Here is a 15,497-nt window from a genome sequence, read left to right as displayed (position 1 = left end):
AGTCTGTTTCCATGCTGTATGATTCTGTGACTCTACTATCTGTAGATCATTCATGCACATCTATTATTAACTAGTTCCGTGATTATATTGAATCTGTTGCTTGTACCTACAATCATGAGAAATGGATGTCGATGTGGAAGTAATTTTATCATCAGTAACGAAGACAATATAGTGGTAGCTAATCAAGCATGAAACCTTATGGAGAATCTGCCACCTTACCGTCTCTCTGTCTTCGTCTCCCTGTCCCTCTCCCTGCTCTTCTCCTCCCCCCACCACATCTCCTGTCTTCCTCCTCTCCCCACCACATCTCCTGTCTTCCTCCTCTCCCCACCCCACTACCTCCCAATAATCTTGCTTTCAGTGATGTTGACTCTGCAGTAAGCTATGTTTCTATTGGTGCTAAATACCTACTTGCACTTTTCCCATATAAACATTGTGCAGTTTGACAAATTGATGACAGAAAATGATATGGAAAATGCAGGAATTTTTATCATATTAAATTTATCCTGCGTCATCCTCATGCATCTCAAACTGGCATCATAATGAGACATGATAATCCATCGAGTTCACCTTGTCACCCATGACATGAAACTGAGTGAGAGGGTGGACTATGAGCAGGATGCAGAGATACTTCACTGTAACTTGGACAAATTGATTGAGTATGGTATGGTAGATGAAATATAATGTGGATAAATGTGAGGCTATCCACATTGGTAGCAAAAATAGGAGTGCGGATTATTATCTGAATGCCAATTGCTTGGGAGAGGGCGAGGAGCAACAAAACTTTGATGTCTTCATTCACAAGTCACTGAAAGTAAGCGTGTAGCAGGCTGTAAAGAAGGCAAGTGGCATTTTGGCCTTCACGCTAGAGTGTTTGAGTGCAGGAGCATGAATGACTTGCTGCAATTGTATAGGGCCTTGGTGAGACCACATCTGAAGTACTATGTGCAGTTTTGGCCTCCTTATCTGAGGATGCATGTTCTGGTGATGGAGGGAGTGCAATGAAGGTTTATCAGACTGATTCCTGAGATGGCTGGACTGATGTATGAGGAGAGACTGGATCGGTTATGATTATATTCACTGGAGTTTGGGAGAATCTCACAGAAACCTATAAAATTCTAACAGGACTAAACCAGGTAAATGCAGGATGGATGTTCCCAATAACTGGAGAGTCCAGAACCAGGGCTCACAATCTTAAAGATATGGGGTAAGCAATTTAGGACTGAGAGGAGGAGAAATTTCTTCACCCAGAGAGTGGTGAGCCTGTAGAATTCTCTCCCACAGAAAGCAATTGGTGCCAAAACATTGAATATTTTCAAGAAGGATTTATATATAGTTATTGGCCCTAAAGGCTATGGAGAAAAAGCACAAAGAGGCTACTGAATTGGATGATCAGCCATGATCATATTGTATGGTGGAGTAGCCCAAAGGATCAAATTGCCTATTCCTGCTCCTATTATCTGTTTCATTGTAATTCTCTTGGTACCACAAAGCAAATTCTTGATCACGTGCAATATTCACCCCTTCTGATTATCTGAAGAACTATTTTGCCAAATTTCTGTTGACCTCAGAGGTCAATTGAGTAAATCTCATGTCATTTCCAGTTTAACTGGTGTCACAAATGTGCAGTTGTTAAGACTCTTAAAGCACATTGGTAGTGTCCCTACCCCTAGACTAAGAATTTTGGGTTTAAATCCCATCTGTTCCAGAGGTATGTAATAACATCTCTGTACAGGTTGTTTCAAAAAAAGGGTTAATTTTAAAAAAAAGTACCTACTGATATTGGAATCATTTATCAGCAATTTGACATCAACTTAGGTTTATTTGTAGTGTTTTTGTCAAATTGAGTTTGTTGAATTACCATCATCAATAACAAAGACAGAAGTTGTTTATTGCTAACACTTTAGGTACTTCAGTTTCTTTGACCCTTTTGCATTCTTTAAATCAAAGCAAGTCCCTTTATCCTACAAGTATTTCATTAAACACAAAGCTGTTTTTTAAAAGGAAAACTTTAATTTTGCACAGTTTCTTAGAAGCTATGCAGAGTATCTAGAATATACTGTTAGATTCAATGTATGTACAGTGTTGGATTTTCTATTTAATTCCTATTGTTGGCAAAATTCTTTTTTTTTTCTGTGGAAAATAGCTTAAACCATATCTTGTCATTTTTTTTCCCAGCTGCACAAATCAACAAACCTCAGGGCTCACAGAGTGGAGATCTCTCAGGTCATTATCAAGGACGACAGCAACCTCCTTTATCCACCTCAGTGTCTGAGTTGTTCACCATTTGTGCCAGAATTGGTCTACCACATCCAGATTTTAGCTTCATGAGGACCCCACAGGTTGGAACAAATTTGAATTTATAGTTTAATACTTAGCAATGAACAACATACGTGTGAATCAGAATGCAACTTGCAAAAACAGGTGGTCCCTGATTTACGAATATTTGACTTATGAGCAATCGTGCTAACAATTATGATCCCATGCAGGGTATATTAATATTGATTTTAAGCATCTAACATGCAAACATTTCTTTGTACTGACAAATGGCTATATTATATTATCCTGCATTGTATTCCAACTTGCATACAATTCGACTTGTGAATGGACTCGAGACTGGACCCTGTTCACAATGCAGGGACTGCCTGTATTCTTTTACTGATCAAAGATGAACTTGATAATCAGATCACTATTTCAGCTTTTGCCTTTTGAATTGGTTTAGCTGTTGCTAAAGAATTTACTTTTTGCATTTCTCACCAGTACTGAAATATAATATTGATTACTAAGATTGAATTGCCAGGCATACAATCATCCAAATTTCAATCATCCAAATTTCTGCCATCCAAGGACACATTACTTTTATCATCTTTCTAAATCTACAAGCTTCAATTCACAATTTTGATTTATTCCACAGTCAAATCATTTGCTCATAGAATTCCAGTTTGAGCTGTGTAAACAAATGTTGAATTTGAATGCAACAAAAACAGAAGTTGCTGGAAAAGCTCGGCAGGTCTGGCAGCATCTGTGAATAAAAATCAGAGTTAACGTTTCATGTCCAGTGACCCTTCTTCAGAACTGATGTTAGCTAGGAAAATCAGAGATGCTAAGAACTGCCGATGCTGGAGTCAGAGATAACACAGTGTGGAGCTGGAGGAGCATAGCGGGCCAGGCAGCATCAGAGGAGCAGGAAAGTTGGAGTTTCGGGTCGGGACCCTTCTTCAGAAATCCATTTCATCCATTTGCTATTGTTTCACACCCGCTCAGGATAGCGATCAACTTGGCTGATATTTCAAAAATCTATTACCCTTCTCTTTGTATACTTTCAGTAATTTAGTCTCCACAGCTCTCTGGGGTAGAGAATTCCAGACATTCATTACTTTATTGTAGAAGATACTTATTTGCATCTCCATTTTAAATATGTCTTATTCAGTAAGTATGTCCCGAGTTTGAGATTTCCCCCTCCCGCAGAACCATCTTCTCAATATCTACCCTGTCGTGCCCCTTCAGAATGGACATTTAGCCCCAAATCTTGTGTATGTATTTCCAGATTTCTACTGCCTATAAGCTTGGTCAAGGTTCAGATCTATTCTGTCACTCATTTATCAGCCTTAATAATGCAGAATGTATTTTCTCGTGAGAGTTTGTCAGTAAAGGAATGTTTTGTTATTTTGGGTGTATTTTTTTACAGCAACGAATAACTTGCAGTTGTTCAGCATCTTTTAGAACTTCAGGATAATCTGAAGTGCTTTACAGGCAATGGGTACGTTTCAAACATTGTAATGTCAGAAGATATCAGCAATTTATACACAGTCAAGTCTCACAGATCGCAACAAGATAAGTGATTGAAAATCTCTCTGTCGGATGTTTGTTGAAGGATAAATGATAGCAAGGACACCAGGGGAATTCCCCAGTTCTTCTTTGAGTATCTGGATTATTTCATGTCCACACAAGAGTATTTCATTTCTCATCTGAAAAACAGCACCCCTAAAAATGTAGCACCTCCACAACACTCCATTGAAATGTCAGCCTTGATTATATGCCAAAGTCTTTGGAATTGTGCTTGAATTCTGTTTTTGATTTCAGTGAGAGTGCTGCCACTGGCCCATATTGAAACCTAGTAATGTGTGTAAATGGGCTGTCTGAGTCAAAGCCACAGTCGCTGACTATATGGCACTAGCAGGCAACTTGATGAATTTAGTCATTTCCATTGATTGTTATTAATTTGGGCTTAGATTGAGTTTTTAAAAAGATATTAAGCAAGGAAGGGTATTTGCAGATATTTAAATTACTTGGCATTGAAGTACAATGGAATGTTGATCAAGTATATCCCATGTCTAGTGATGTAAGTAGCTAGTTCATGGTCCATGTGTTCTAATTAGAATGTAATTTTTAGTTTTTAAAATTAAATTTGAACTGTGGAAAGTGGGATCCATGAGTAATTAAAGCAAATGGTAATGTGTTGCATCTGAAAGGTCAGGGCCATGTTACTTTAAGAGATGAACAGTCAGAAACACATGATCAGAAACAGCAGGTGGGGTTTTGCTGAGCTAAAGACATGCTGTCTATATTGGACCGTTATTAGTGCAAACAGAGAGATTGTTTGTGTAGTGATTGTAACAAGATCAGCCAGGTGGACCTCATAGAATATGAGTTCCCTGTTTGGACTGGATTAACAGCCCCAATCAGGGAGCCCTGGGTGACAGAAATAAACAGGAGAGTCAGAGGTTCTGTTCATTCTGAGAGCTGGTATCGAGGAAGCCAGACCTGTGTCAAGTACTGTGCACATGTAAATAAAGAGTGACTCAGTGATCGGATACTGGCCTCTGTGGACTTATTTTAGTTTGCTTTGGGAATTAAAGCTAGGTTAGTTTAAAAAAAAATCAGTGGACTCTTAAAAGCTGTAAAACCCAATTATTTGATCAGATCAAAGAAATTGCAAGTAAATGAGGGATACTTAACCTAAAAGTAACTTCTGAGCAGGCTGTGTTGTAGTTGACCTGGGCAGAGCTGAGGAAGGTTTCTCTGGTTTTAGTGATCTGGGTTTGTATTTGTTGGAACAGGTTATTTACAGTTTAAAGCAGAGTTCTGATGCAAAGAAGTGGCTTCAGGCACCATCAATGTTTCGGTTAGCAGACTGCAGTGAAGAATTAAAATCTTTTGGTGTTGACCAGGTTTGGTAATCCACATTGTCACCAACATCTAGGAGGGAATTATTTTGACCTGTCAATTCAACCATGGCAATTTGGAAAATAGAGATAGGTAAAGTGAAGGCCATTTGGCCCATCAAACCTCTTCCACCATTCAACAACATCGTGGTTGATCCTCTACCTTAACGCCATACTGCTGCTCTCTCTAATGTAATCTTCTAGTTTCCCACTAATCTTTGTCACTTTGTATGCATTAGCTTTCACAATGATACCCTTCTTTAGTTATCCATAGCTGATTGTCCCTTTTCCTATAGTCCCTCCTTTTCACTGGTATTTACTTTTGCTGAACACTGTGAAAAATCACCTTGAAAGTCCTCCACTGCTCCTCAATTGTCCCACCATATAGTCTTTGCTCCCAGTCTACCTTAGCCAGCACCTCCCTCATCCCATTGATGTCTCCTTTGTTTAAGCACAAGACACTGGTATTGGATTTTGCTTCTCACCCTCTATCAGTATTTTAAATTCACCATACAGTGATCACTTCTCTGGAGAGGATCCTTAACTGTGAGATCATTAATTATTCCTCTCTCATTAAACAGGACCAGTTCTAGGATAGCTTGCTTCCTCACTGGTTCCATTACATACTGTTTGAGGAAACTGTTGTGAATACGTTCTACAAACTCCTCAAGGCTGCCTTGACTGACTTGGGAGGTTTGACCAATCAATATGTAGATTAAGATCCCCCATTATAAGTGCTGTCCCATTTTTACATGAATCAGTTATTTCTTTGTTTATTGCCTGCCCACTGTGATGTTATTATTTGGTGGCCTGTAGACTATGCTTATCAGTGACTTTTTCCCCTTACTATTTATAATTTCCACCCACATTGTTTCAGCCTTTTTCTCCATAGAATCTATATCATCTCTCACTACTGCCCTGAGGTCATCCTTAAATATCAGAGCTAAACCACCTCCCTTTCTTTCCTGTCTGTCCTTCAGAATAGTCTGATACCCCTGGATATTTAATTCCCAGTAGTGACCACGCTGCAACCATTTCTCTATAATGGCCACTAAATCATACCCATTCGTGATGATTTGTGCCATCAACTCGTTTATCTTGTTTCGAATTCAGTGAGCATTCAGATAAAGTGCTCTTATGCCAGTTTTAATACCTTTTTGATTCTTAACACCTTCACCAGAAGAACCTTTGTTTTTTAAACATTCTATCTTTTTCTGTCACTATCTGGTTTCCAATCATCTTAATGCTACACTGCTCAGATGCTTCTTGGTTTTTTTTTAACTACCTTGATTCTGTTTTTCCTTAAGCCCTCACCCACTCCCACTAACTGAGAGCCTTTCCTTAGGTTCCCATCACGCTGCCAATCTACTTTAAAGTCCACCCAACAGTGGTAACAAAACCACCCACGAAAATATTAGTCCTGTCATGGTTTAGGTGAAGGCCTTCCCTCTTGAACAGGTCCCACCTTCCCCAAAAATGGTCTCAATTATTCAATTACTGTGAAAAAGATAGGTTTTTATGACAAATGACAATGGTTACCTAGTTGCCATAAAGTGAGTTTTTTAATTCCAGATTTTTATTGAATTCAAATTTGACCTTCTGCCATGGTGGCATTTGAACCCCAGGCATGAGCCTGGTGTTCTGGATTGCGAGTCTTACCACAACTCCTCCACCTCCCCTCAAAGTGTTTCCAATACAGAATGTGAGTGGGTGCTGATCTGTACTGCAGTGCTGCTTCTTAAAAGTAGTGATGAAGATTTATTTGTTGGATCGATGTATTTGAAGTATTCATTTTAACTGTTATGTGCTTTGAACTGTATTTCAGCCGAGGGGAATGTAGCAAAGGAGTAAATATTATTTTAATAATCACTAAACACAACAACCAATGATAACGTATACAGAAGGATATTGAGCAAAATATTTCCCAATAAAAGATTTAAAAATAATGTCAAAGTACCATTGTAATAATAACCTACTCACACCTCAAAACGCTACATAATCCTGCTACTTCTGGTGGCTAACTGATACTGCATCTGGTCGTGGAGATGCTGATTATTTGGAGAAACCATACTCTTTTAATTGTTGTGGAAGTTCAGAATCCCTTCTTTAGAACATCTGGTTTGCTAGGATAATAGACAAAATAATTTACACTGTAAATTGGAAGAGAAATTTAGTGTTCATGAAAGATATAGATTCTTCCATTGAAGTAGGACTGGAAGTGAAATGGTTTCAGTTAGTGGGAAATCGGATATCCTTAAGATGGTCAGCAGGTCTGGCAGCATCTGTAGAGAAAAATAAAACTAATGTTTTGAATTCAGTGATCATTTGTCTGGACACGTCTGGACAGTTTCTCTCTCTACAGATGCTGCCAACCCTACTGAGTTTCTCCAGCATTTTGTGTTTTTATTTAAGATCTCAAGTGTCTACAATTCTTTGTTTTACTTATTAAGAACGTACTTTGTGTTTAGATTTGGTTATCCCAGTTATCCTTTTTCATCTTTGTATATTAACATTATGTCTCTTTATAATTGCAATCATTTATCCACTAGTATACACATGATTCAACCACTGGTTGTTAATGAAATGCATTTGTTTTCACTAGGGCCTGACTGTTTGCCAAGTAAAGTTAGCAAATGGTTTGCTTGTGCATGGACCTCAGTGCCAGTCAGACAGTGATGCCCAGGAAAAAGCTGCAGCATTTGCATTACAGCGACTGGTACAAACAACATCCTTTGCTCTTTTCAACTTGCTAATATGCCAATTAAGATTTCAGTTTATTTAATCTAGTATTTTAAAAAGAAACATACCTATTGCTGTCTCATTTTAGTTGTGGTATTTATTTGCTGTTTAAACTTTTGGTCATACAGAATGCCACGGGACAAAATGTTCCCCTCCCTCCAAATATGTTTTCCAGTTATCAACCAGTTGCAGGAGCCGTACCATCACCTGTCATTCCACCATCCTTTGGTCAGACCCCTGGTAAGAAATATCTAATAATTAAAACCTTAGCATACATTAATTACTGTAGCTTTTCCATTTTAGTTTTGAATAACCTATGGTACAAAAATAGTAAGGTATTGGTGCCTTTTTGTTTAGAAAAATGTTAAGTAGGCCATGGAAATTTATGAAATTTATGCAAAAAATCAAGAAGTGTTTACCATATGTTAATGTCTCTTTATTTCTCCATGTACTCCTTAGCGTGGATATTTTCTTGAGTTTTGGGATGCTTTTGCCCAGGCAACATTATTCAGTTTCTGTTGTTTTTCCATGCTTGCCATGACTACTGTATTGAAATTTTAGAAATTGGATTTAATTATTAAATTAGAAATGTGTTTTTGTTTTTAAATTTTGTTTTACTTTTTACGATTAGCTAATTCCAAGAAAAGCTGTTATCTAAAATAGTTAAGGGGTAATTTAATGCTGTAATAGTCACTTCATGCAAGTTGAATTTGTCTGCCGTGCAACTTTACTGGAGTTGTGCTATTGCTCAGGAAAATGTCGATTTTTTTTATTTTTTTTATTTTTTTTTTGTTTTCACCCCAGAAATGACATTCAGGGACATGAGATTACAATTTGAATGCAACAGACCAAACATAGCAGGCAGGGAAAGAGGCAGAAAGCAAACTCAGTATTGCTGAGCATGTCAAATCGCTTAGGAGTGAGAAATGGCATGAAATGAAAATTGAAACAGTTGAAAATTAAAATTATAAATGAATAAAGGAGGATGAGAACAGTCCATTTTTAAAACATTCCCAAATGTGAAATAATCTCACAATATTTGAATGTCTTTCAATCCTCAGGTGGCATGATGCCTACAGCTCCTAATGGATATGGTCCTATGCCTTGGACAACTTTGATTCCTCCCCCGCTGTACAATAGCTTTCAGATCCCATATTCAGGAAACATCTGCCCTGGAGGAGTGCTCATTGGTACTCACAATCAATTTGTGCCTTTGCAGGTACGTTTCCATGGCTTTTTTATTCTAAAAATGTGTTCTCTGCAATTGGGAAAGCTGAAGCACTATTCTCTTTCTTGATATGTCTTGATAAGAAATCTTGTTGAATTTGTGTACTCAAGCGCGGATAAGACCCCAATTTACATAACATGATGCCTAATTTAGGAAGAAACAGTAATCACATAGTCCTCCAGACCATAGGTTGTCTTTCATTAGAGAGAGAGAGAGATGTCTGGTGGTGGTTCTAACCTGGGGTCACCTCATCTCAGGCCAGGGGAGATGTTGAGAATGAAAGTCCTTCATTGTATTCTCAGCTGGTGCAGGAATTGAACCTATGCTGTTAGCATTACTCTGCATCACAAACCAGCCATCCAACCGTCTGAGCTAATGATTGACTTTGAATTAGTGATGTTTAAATCCACAGCTGGTGGGAATGGAACAGTCAGTTGATTGGCTACTTTTTGACTGATTCCTGTTTGGCTTCTATTGAGTTAGGTTTTGGAGAGTAAAAATTCCCTCGAGTCTCAGAATTCTCATTGCATGCTGCTTCACATTTTTTTAAAAATCATGATTTGTTAATGTAGTTAATTTGTTAATGTAATGCCTGTTATTGAAGTACTTCAACTTGGGTCAAGTTAAAGGTTCGCACTGTTCATTGGACAAGGCTACCAATGTATGAACAAAAAGCAGTTTTTTTCATGGTATTTCAGGGAACAATGTTGACCAGAATACCCAGAACAACTAATGCTTCAAGGTTGTTTAACAATCACCTGAGCAAGCAGCCAGGGGCCCTGTTCTAACTTTTCAGACACAAGACAGTGCATATATTTTTAAAATCCTGCACTGAATTGTCAGCTTTTAAAGCCTAGGAAATGTGAATTCCTGTACTTTTGTTTTTAAAATGTTGTTGAGGTAGGAAATGCTCCTTTTCTGGGAATGAATAGAAGTGATTTGTTTGGTTCAGTGGTGTAATTCTCATTTTAGACTCTGAGGTTTGAGTTTAAGCTCTCCTCCATCTTGATGGTATAAGATCATTCGAAATGGGAGTAGACCATTTGACCTCTTGAACCTGCTGCTGTATTCCTGGCTAATGCTTGGTCTCAACTCTACTTCACATCCTGTCCATGCCCCATGCCCCTTGATTCCCCAAAAAAGACCAAAAATCTGTCCTTCAAAGTTGACACTTCAGTGCAGTGCTGAGGAAATGTTGCATTGTCGTAGGTGACAATTGTTGGGTTGAGGACTTCTACATATGGTTGTAAAAGACTTGTGGCAATGAAGAGTGTATTAGTTCTTCCAGTGACCTGGATAACAATGATCCTGCAGATAACACCACCAAAACAGGTTAATGGATCATCAATGATAAGAGATATCAAGGTGTAGAGCTAGATGAACACAGCAGGCCAGAGGAGCAGGAAGGCTGACGTTTAGGGCAGGCCCGAAACGTCAGCCTTCCTGCTCCTCTGATGGCATTTCTGAAGCAGGGTCTAGGCCCGGAACGTCAGCCTTCCTGCTCCTCTGATGCTGCTTGGCCTGCTGTGTTCATCCAGCTCTACACCTTGTTATCTCAGATTCTCCAGCATCTGCAGTTCCTACTATCTAATGGATCATCAACCTCATTTTTTGTAATGGCACATTTCCTTGCAAATTAGAAACAAAAGAAAAATGAGTACCCATCAAAAGTAGTTCATAGTTGAACAGTTCAATTATCCTAATAACATGAAAGAAGTAAAATAAACACCCCTCAAATTATTGAATCAGAGATAGTAGGAACTGCAGATGCTGGAGAATCCGAGACAACAAGGTGCAGGGCTGGATGAACACAGCAGGCCAAGCAGCATCATAGGAGCAGAGAGGCTGACGTTTCGGGCCTAGACCCTTCATCAGAAAAGGGGGAGAGGATAGGTGGAGAGGAAACAAACAGGTCGAAGAGGCGGGGATGGGGCCAGGAAAGGTGAGTGTAGGTAGGGAGTTAGGAAGGGGATAGGTCAGTCCAGGGAGGACGGACAGGTCAAGGGGGCGGGATGAGGTTGGTCGGTAGGAGATGGAGGTGCGGCTTGAGGTGGGAGGAGGGGATAGGTGGGAGGAAGAACAGGTTAGGGAGGCAGGGACGAGTTGGACTGGTTTTGGGATGCGGTGGGGGGAGGGGAGATTTTGAAACTTGTGAAATCCACATTGATACCATTGGGCTGCAGGGTTCCCAAGCGGAATATGAGTTGCTGTTCCTGCAACCTTCGGGTGGCATCGTTGTGGCACTGCAGGAGGCCCAGGATGGACATGTCGTCTGAGGAATGGGAGGGGGAGTTGAAATGGTTCGCGACTGGGAGGTGCAGTTGTTTGTTGCGAACCGAGCGTAGGTGTTCTGCAAAGCGGTCCCCGAGTCTCCGCTTGGTTTCCCCGATGTAGAGGAAGCCACACCGGGTACAGCGGATGCAGTATACCACATTGGCAGATGTGCAGGTGAACATCTGCTTGATGTGGAAAGTCTTCTTGGGGCCTGGGATAGGGGTGAGGGAGGAGGTATGGGGGCAGGTGTAGCACTTCCTGCGGTTGCAGGGAAAAGTGCCGGGTGTGGTGGAGCTGGAGGGGAGTGTGGAGCGGACAAGGGAGTCACGGAGAGAGTTGTCCCTCCGGAAAGCAGATAAGGGTGGGGAGGGAAAGATGTCTTTGGTGGTGGGGTCGGATTGCAGATGGCGGAAGTGTCGGAGGATGATGCGTTGGATCCGGAGGTTGGTGGGGTGGTACGTGAGGACGAGGGGGATTCTTTTTTGGTTCTTATTGCGTGGACGGGGTGTGAGGGATGAGGTGCAGGAGATGTGGGAGACACGGTTGAGGGCGTTCTCGACCACCGAGGAGGGGAAGTTACGGTCCTTGAAAAACGAGGACAACTGAGATGTACGGGGACCTCTCTGTCTCCATATTGGGCAACCACCAAGAAACTGATATTCATGTCAAGCCCACCGACTCCCACAGCTACCTAGAATACTCCTCCTCCCACCCACCTTCCTGCAAAAATGCTATCCCCTATTCCCAATTCCTTCGCCTCCGCCGCATCTGCTCCCAGGATGAGGCATTCCACTCCCGTACATCTCAGTTGTCCTCGTTTTTCAAGGACCGTAACTTCCCCTCCTCGGTGGTCGAGAACGCCCTCAACCGTATCTCCCGCACCTCATCCCTCACACCCCGTCCACGCAATAAGAACCAAAAAAGAATCCCCCTCTGGGTGCTCCGGTTTCCTCCCATAGTCCAAAGATGTGCAGGTTAGGTGGATTGGCCATGCTAAATTGCCCATAGTGTTCAGGGATGTGTAGCTTAGGTGGGTTACAGGGGAATGGGTCTGGGTGGGATGCACTGAGGTTTGGTGTGGACTTGTTGGGCCGAAGGGCCTGTTTCCACACTGTAGGGATTCTATTCTATTCTATTCTTGAAACATTTGTTGTAGAGATCACCATGTGTGTTTTTCTTGTTTCAAAGGTGACCAAGAGGCGGACAAGCTTTAATAAAACATATGATGACAAGGAGTATAATCATTCAATTCAGCAAAAGCTGAATCAACCACCAACTACGATGGACTTTTCGAATGCATCATCACACGGGTATCCTTCTGGTAGCACCTCAAGAAATTTTTTTCAGCCTGGTCGAATTCCCCTCGAATCCCAGAATAAAGCAATTGTACAGACCTCTGTTCAACCCCAAGGGCAGCAAAGGCCAGTGGCAGGTTCATCTGGTAAACGCAAGCACAGGAAACTGGCAGTCAATTTTGGAGCATCTCGACTGCCACAGTAGCTAAGGTGATTCCGATTACACTGTTTCTACAATTTAATTTCATTCAGGGTAATTTTTTGAAAATTAGTCTTGATTTCCATTTGTTGATTTGTTTTTATGTAATCGTGATCTTTCCTAAATTTGCAGATGATCCTGTTAAAGGGTGCAAACTGTCTCCACTGAAAGTTGGCACTTATGGATCATTCTGTTGTCCATGATTGTTCTTCCATCCCGTGTATTTGAAACAAATGTTTTTTTTGTGGAATATTCTGTTACACAAATACATTTTCACACTTAAATAAAATTTTCTCCAGCAGCGACCAGTTGCTGGAGAAAGCCATACATAAACTGCCTGCACTTTCTGTTGATCTGAATTATATGTCTTTTGTTTTCAATATCCTTTTCTGTCTTGCTTGTCATACTTTGCTGCTATCAAGCCATAAAGTAATTCTGCCTATCTCATAAACAAGTAATGTGGTTATATGAATTTCTGTACCAGTGTGGTGATAGGTATGTAGGCCTTGCATTCCAAAAACAGGCAGATTGTACAAACAGTATGGATATTTGGCTGTTGACAATAAGTAAGGTTTGATCGTACACAACCAACTTGCGCTGACAAAATGCTCAACATTGTCCAACATTAAGTATGATTCCGCGATTGGATGACATTAGCTCTGTAATGCGGAGTGTGTGACGAATTACACAAACAGTTTAGGATCATGAGTCGGGCACGTGTCATTGCTAGAAACTAATATATTAATACAAAGGGCCATATTTTATTTACAGACAACAAGAATGTGTACACACACCCTGTCTGTTTCAAGTCAATAAAATACGTGACTCCATTCTCTGGCTCATTTCACAGGGCTAGTGGCTTGAACAATCAGTCAACCTGCCTGGTCTAAAATTTAAAGCTTGATGGTTAACTATCAGTTATCATTAACTGGGTGTTCTCCAGAGTCTACCTGGCAAGTTCTCCTTTTATACAGTATAAATGGTGTTTTCACTGTCTGTGGCATTTCTTCTGATTTAATGATGACTGACAGTTGATATTTATTTACTGTTTGATGCCTTTACACCAAATATGGATTGTACACTGTGGGGAAAACTGCCAGAATTGTGAAAGCATGATATCACTTGTCATCCTGCTATTTTTCAAGCTTCAGCAATGCTAATCTCATAAATGATCCAGTCAGAAATCTGTGATTTTTGCTTGTGAGGCAGGTCATAATTTACCTCTACTGATAGATAAGCCTCAATTGTGAAGAGTGTAGTCAATTTTTTTCATTTTTAATGTATGCTTTCATATTGTGGGCTCCAAAAATTTAAATAGTAATTTAATTTTTGTTACAGCAATTTTAGTTTTGAATTCCGTTTGAGATCGACACCTTGACATTTCTAACCTTTCATTGTTAGTGGGCAGAAACTCTAGCTCTGAATTTATTTGATTCCAGTTTGTGGTCTGCACCTTGATGTAACGTTATGAGTTTATTTTGAATTTATTTGCTTCAGTTAGTTTATCACGGCTCAAAATGTAGAATGAAAGACTACATACATTACTCTGAAGCTTGTGGAAGATCCACTTTTAAAAATTATGTTTGTAGATCTCATTTCCTTGGTAAATTACTACTTTTTTATCCTACTCAACAACTTGTAAAGATTGAAAATTGCTTGATCGTCATCTGAATAAAGCTGTTTGTTTATTAATTACAGCAATGATTGAAAGCATCTCACAATCTCTCTGTAAATGGCATTTCCATATAACCATTGTTGGTCTGAATGAGTTTCTCATGGTTTCCAGTGATGTTCCTGTTTGATTGAACAAAATCATTGAGAATTTCTTTTTAGAAATACGAGTTTAATTTTTTTTTGTAAAAGCAACTACCCATTAGTACTTCATTTCTACAAGTCCAAGTTATAATAGGGAATTTTGTTTATTTTGTGTCACTTTCCCTTTCATTTATGCGACACCAGGCTATAGGCCAACAGGTTCATTTGAAAACACAAGCTTTCCAAGCCTCCCTCCTCCTTCAGGTGTTAGTGAGAGAGATAGTATCAGACACAGAATGTATAAGTAAAAGATCAAAGGGTCACACCACTGATGAGGATATACTAAACAAATCTAAGATGTTGTTAAATCTTTAACCAGTTAGAAGGTTTTAATTGATTAATATGTATATATTTAAATCCCTGAATTTCTTTCAAGTCACAGTCCTGAGAGAACTAAAGGTTTTATCAGTGTAAAGAAGAGGTGACATTTTAGGTCAGACAGTGTATGTTAGGTGTGAGGCCTTGTTTAGAATCTACTTGCGTTTTGGTTTGGAGTCAGACTGGTTTTATTTCTAAAGAAGGAATTTACAAAACGCCACTGTCTATAAATTGTGCTTTTTGAACAAAATAGAGTGTAAGTACAAATACAAATTCACCCATTTATATCTGTGTGTGTGTGTGTCTGTCTGAGGGGGATGGGGGAGCAGGGAATGCATGTGTGTGGGGGTGGGAGTGTGTGTGTGTGCACGTGTGTGTGTGTGTGTGTGTTGGGGGGGTGGGGAGTGTGTGTGTGTGTTGGGTGGGGTGGGTAGTGTAGGTGTGTGTGTGTTGGGTCGGGTGGG

At 40.0% G+C, this 15,497-nt stretch overlaps 1 protein-coding gene across 1 annotated transcript in view; it reads left to right on the top strand.

Annotated features, from left to right (window-relative positions):
* LOC125484666 (5'-3' exoribonuclease 1-like) overlaps positions 1 to 15,497 on the top strand; it is a 47,847-nt gene that overhangs the window by 29,842 nt on the left and 2,508 nt on the right. The window contains exons 14-18 of the mRNA XM_048604228.1: positions 2,179 to 2,342; positions 7,768 to 7,881; positions 8,033 to 8,144; positions 8,966 to 9,123; positions 12,595 to 12,911. Coding sequence (XP_048460185.1) covers positions 2,179 to 2,342; positions 7,768 to 7,881; positions 8,033 to 8,144; positions 8,966 to 9,123; positions 12,595 to 12,906 — 860 coding nt within the window. The 3' untranslated portion in view covers positions 12,907 to 12,911. The remainder of the gene's footprint in view (positions 1 to 2,178; positions 2,343 to 7,767; positions 7,882 to 8,032; positions 8,145 to 8,965; positions 9,124 to 12,594; positions 12,912 to 15,497) is intronic.

The sequence above is a fragment of the Rhincodon typus genome, chromosome 13 (genome assembly GCF_021869965.1).
Source record: "Rhincodon typus isolate 14 chromosome 13, sRhiTyp1.1, whole genome shotgun sequence".
In the NCBI taxonomy this organism is placed as follows: domain Eukaryota; kingdom Metazoa; phylum Chordata; class Chondrichthyes; order Orectolobiformes; family Rhincodontidae; genus Rhincodon; species Rhincodon typus.
The sequence above is the reverse complement of the archived record's forward strand: the minus strand, read 5'-3'. Positions and strand labels throughout refer to the sequence as shown.